Source organism: Danio aesculapii, chromosome 6 (assembly GCF_903798145.1).
Source record: "Danio aesculapii chromosome 6, fDanAes4.1, whole genome shotgun sequence".
NCBI classification, from domain to species: Eukaryota; Metazoa; Chordata; class Actinopteri; order Cypriniformes; family Danionidae; genus Danio; species Danio aesculapii.
The window spans coordinates 15775396-15779112 of record NC_079440.1 but is presented as its reverse complement, the minus strand read 5'-3'; the positions used below and the strand labels follow the sequence as shown (position 1 = coordinate 15779112).

At 42.7% G+C, this 3717-nt stretch overlaps 1 protein-coding gene across 1 annotated transcript; it reads right to left on the bottom strand.

Moving 5' to 3' along the window:
• Positions 1-602: 602 nt before the first annotated feature.
• Positions 603-2230, bottom strand: cxcr4a (chemokine (C-X-C motif) receptor 4a). The gene is made up of 2 exons (XM_056458992.1): positions 2157-2230; positions 603-2066 (listed from the first exon to the last, which is right to left on the bottom strand). Exons 1-2 carry the CDS (start codon positions 2169-2171, stop codon positions 999-1001), a joined length of 1083 nt encoding a protein of 360 aa, XP_056314967.1. The 5' UTR covers positions 2172-2230; the 3' UTR covers positions 603-998.
• Between the last annotated feature and the right edge of the window lie 1487 nt (positions 2231-3717).

Genomic DNA, 3717 nt, shown 5'->3' with positions numbered 1-3717 from the left:
ATTAAGTCAGACTACAAAATGTGATTTTATGACTCATATAGGGTATGTTTACAACTGCCACTCAGTGTCAGAGACATAGCAACACAGTTTTGTTGTGACACCACCTGAATAAACAAAGCCCCACTATAGTGAAATGGGTAAAATTACGCTTATGGGAGAGCAGAAAACAAGTGCGAATCTTACTGACAGAAAGTAAATGTGGAAATAAAAAAAGAAAACTTGCAGTTTGTGACTGCTTTTATTTGCATTTAAACAGGTTTGTGTGTGTGTGTGTGCATGGTTGAATGGACTCTGCTGTATGTTGGGAATCCCGTGTTGCAATGTGTGTTTCTTCAGACATGAGAGTTTGCATCTCAAGGAATCCCCATCGTCATACGTGTCAGACAGGAGAGATCATGCGTTTCTGTAATTACTGTACTTTTTTATTTATTTTTATGTATTTTATGCTTGAACAGATTTTGATAAGACTACTTTAAAGAAGTAATTCCAGAGAAACAGTGCTCTACAACATGTCACATGTCTCTGTGAAGAGTACAAACACTGGGTATTGCAGGGAAACTCCATTATCGTGCACTATGAAGAAATATGGTCACAAACAAAAGTTTTGAGTATTCAAAACAATTTATTGTAAGGACTTCAAATTGACAAAGCAGCTCTTGGAATGGATAATTCAATCCATCTTTGGTTTATCATGTAATAAATAAATGCAATGGTCTACATAAGTGCAGAAAATAACCAGGTAAAAAAATCTATATACACACATGATATGTACAGTAAACATTGTGCACAATATACAAACACATTTTTATCCTCACAAAAATCTCAATGTGAAGAGTAACACTGGAAGCAATGCAGTATTTGTCAACATTCTTATGAACATATTTACATTCTAGCAACTTTTCAATTAGGCTCAGCCTGTTTGCTATTTTTTTATAACTGGTAAATTCATGACATAAAATCTGAAAGCATATTCACAGTCTAGGGTGCGCGCTCCTGCGTTAACTAGAGTGAAAACTGGAAGATTCAGATTCTGTGGACACAGATGACATCCCTGTTCTCTTCTTAGGCAGAATTTTAAGACTGGACCCCCGGCTGGGAGACAGAGCGCTGCGGGCGGACTTCTTGAACTTCACCCCCAGAAATGCGTACAGGATCGGGTTGAGACAGCAGTGAAAGTACGCGAGCGCCTCCGTCACGAAGATCCACTTCTGCAGCCCCTGCTCTAGCTCGCAGCTGTGAGGAATCACCTCCAGCATCATCAGCGTGTCCAGCAGGATCCCTCCGCAATACGGCAACCAGCAGACGAAAAAGCAGACGATCAGAACCACGGTGGTCTTCAGCGCCTTGCGCTTTTGCGTGCCTTTAGAGCCGCGCGACAGCTTGGAGATGATGATGCAGTAGCAGATGAGGATCACGAGCCCGGGAAGCACGAAGCCCACGAGGATGTGCTGGAAGCGGAAGGTGACCACCCAGGTGATGAACGAGTCCTGGGGGTAAATGCGCTCGCAGAAGGTGCGAATGGCGCTGCTTTCCGCTTTGGCGAACACCAGGTCGGGCACGGTGAGGAGCGCGGCGGGGAGCCACACGCCCACGTAAATGATGCGGTTGGCCAGAAGTTTCCTTGGACCCTGGCTACTCGTGGCGCGCACCACAGCAAGGTACCGGTCCAAACTGATGAAGGCGAGGATGAGGACGCTGCTGTACAAGTTGACCGTGTAAATCATATGCACGGCCACGCACATGAACCCTCCAAAGTACCAGTCTTTGGCTGCGTCCACAGCCCAGAACGGCAGGGTGAGCACAAACAGAAGGTCCGCCACCGAGAGGTGCAGACGGTACTTGTCTGTCATGGTTCTGGATTTCTTCTGGCAACCCATTACCAAAACAACCAGTCCGTTCCCGATAAGACCCAAAACAAATATGATCCCGTACACCGTTGGAAGAAAGATTCTCTGGAAGTCGTGGCTGACCTCCACATCACACGGGACCTCAAAGTTGGCTCCGATGTCCCCCGAGCCGAATTCAGAGCTGTTATCAGCTGATAAATCATCTTCAAAGACGATGTGCTGAAAAAAGTGAACAAAATTAGAGATGATTCAATTAAATGCAGGCTATTTAAAATTACAGACAATGTTAAAGTAGGCATTATAACTTACTTCGTAATAAGCCATCTCTAAAAGACTTCTCCAGTTCCTTCAGTGTCCAGCAAGCCTTCAGTGATTTTCTAAATGCTGTAGCGCTCGAACAATTTAAATACCTCACTCGCGCGCAAGCCCCGCCTCCATTGTACGCACGTCAACTGCACAGCACGCGCTCACGAGTCTGCCCTCGCGCTCACAGGTAGCTGCATCTGCGTCTTCCGCAAAACACTCTTTTCCTGTTTTCGTGTTTAAAGTTTGGTGTGTGACTGAAGAAGACGACGTCCTGTGGGGGAAATCTGCGCTTCAATTGTATTGCCTTGAGAAAACTTCATACAAAGTCAGTTAACTTAATTTGAAAGGTAATAACTTGCCTATCAAACACAACATCCCTAATAACCGTGGTTTTACTGCAAAACAAAGCAATAACAACAACAAAACGTGTTTTTGTATATAAACCAAAGTAACCACAAACTAATCATGCTTTTGCTCCACGAATCATTATTTAATCATGGTTGTCTATTTGTGGCAAAGTCTTAAAAGTGTGTAGTATCATTTGTTGCGTTTACATGTTCGGTGTGTGCTTCATGAACTGTTTAATGGCGTTAAATCCCCAACAAATCACTACAACCCTCAAAACACTTAAATGTCATTCAACCAGAGGCTTCATTTCTGAAACACACACACAGACACACACACACACGCACACACACACACACACACCACATACTTGTGAAAATGTTGCCCTGCTTTCAGTTTAATCTGTGAAAAGTAGACACACACAAAGTGGACCTACAATAAATTCAATTAAATCAGAAAAAAAAGCAGGCATTGTTAATTAGTCTTAGAAATATGCACACTATATGTTAATCTCTTAAGTGCTCTGAGATGCTCATGTTTTGCATGTGTTGAATGGCTTTTAATCCCAATGAAAGGTGTTAACGTGTTGGTGATCAGATAAAATCACAGAGGCAGTCACACATCGTAGGATTCCCTTATTCTCCAAAACACTCAAAGCCCAAGTAAAATTAACTTAACTCACTTAGATATGTATAGTGGAATGGGTCTGTATTTAAAAAGGTTATTGCAGTGAATACTTTCAGCCATTTAAATGGTACTGTGTGGGGTCATATTTAAAAACAAAATGACAAATGATCACAAAGAGTCCCAGAAGAGAGCATTGTATAAGATCTATGTTATTCAATACTTGGGGTTGTAACAGTCACAGATGCTATTCGACAGTCTTGGTCAGGACACCTGGCTAAAATGAGAGGTCAGAGCTATCGCTGGACGTAGGGAGCAAGGAAGGGCAGTTCTCAGACACAAAAACCCTTTGGCTATATGTGTGTGTGTGCTTTCCTCTGGGAGAACATGTGTTTTCACCTGCCCCCCCAGCCAACAGAGATGACTTCAAGAGAGCTGCTTCTCAAACTGAAAAAAAGGGTTGTAAGGTGATCTGCATTGCTGTGGGTGTGTGTGTGCTCAAAATCCCATACAATTATTTATTCTGTTATAAACATTGATTCTCTTATCTATTTTACAATGGTGGGTGATAAGTTATTTGGTGTTAAAAAAGGTG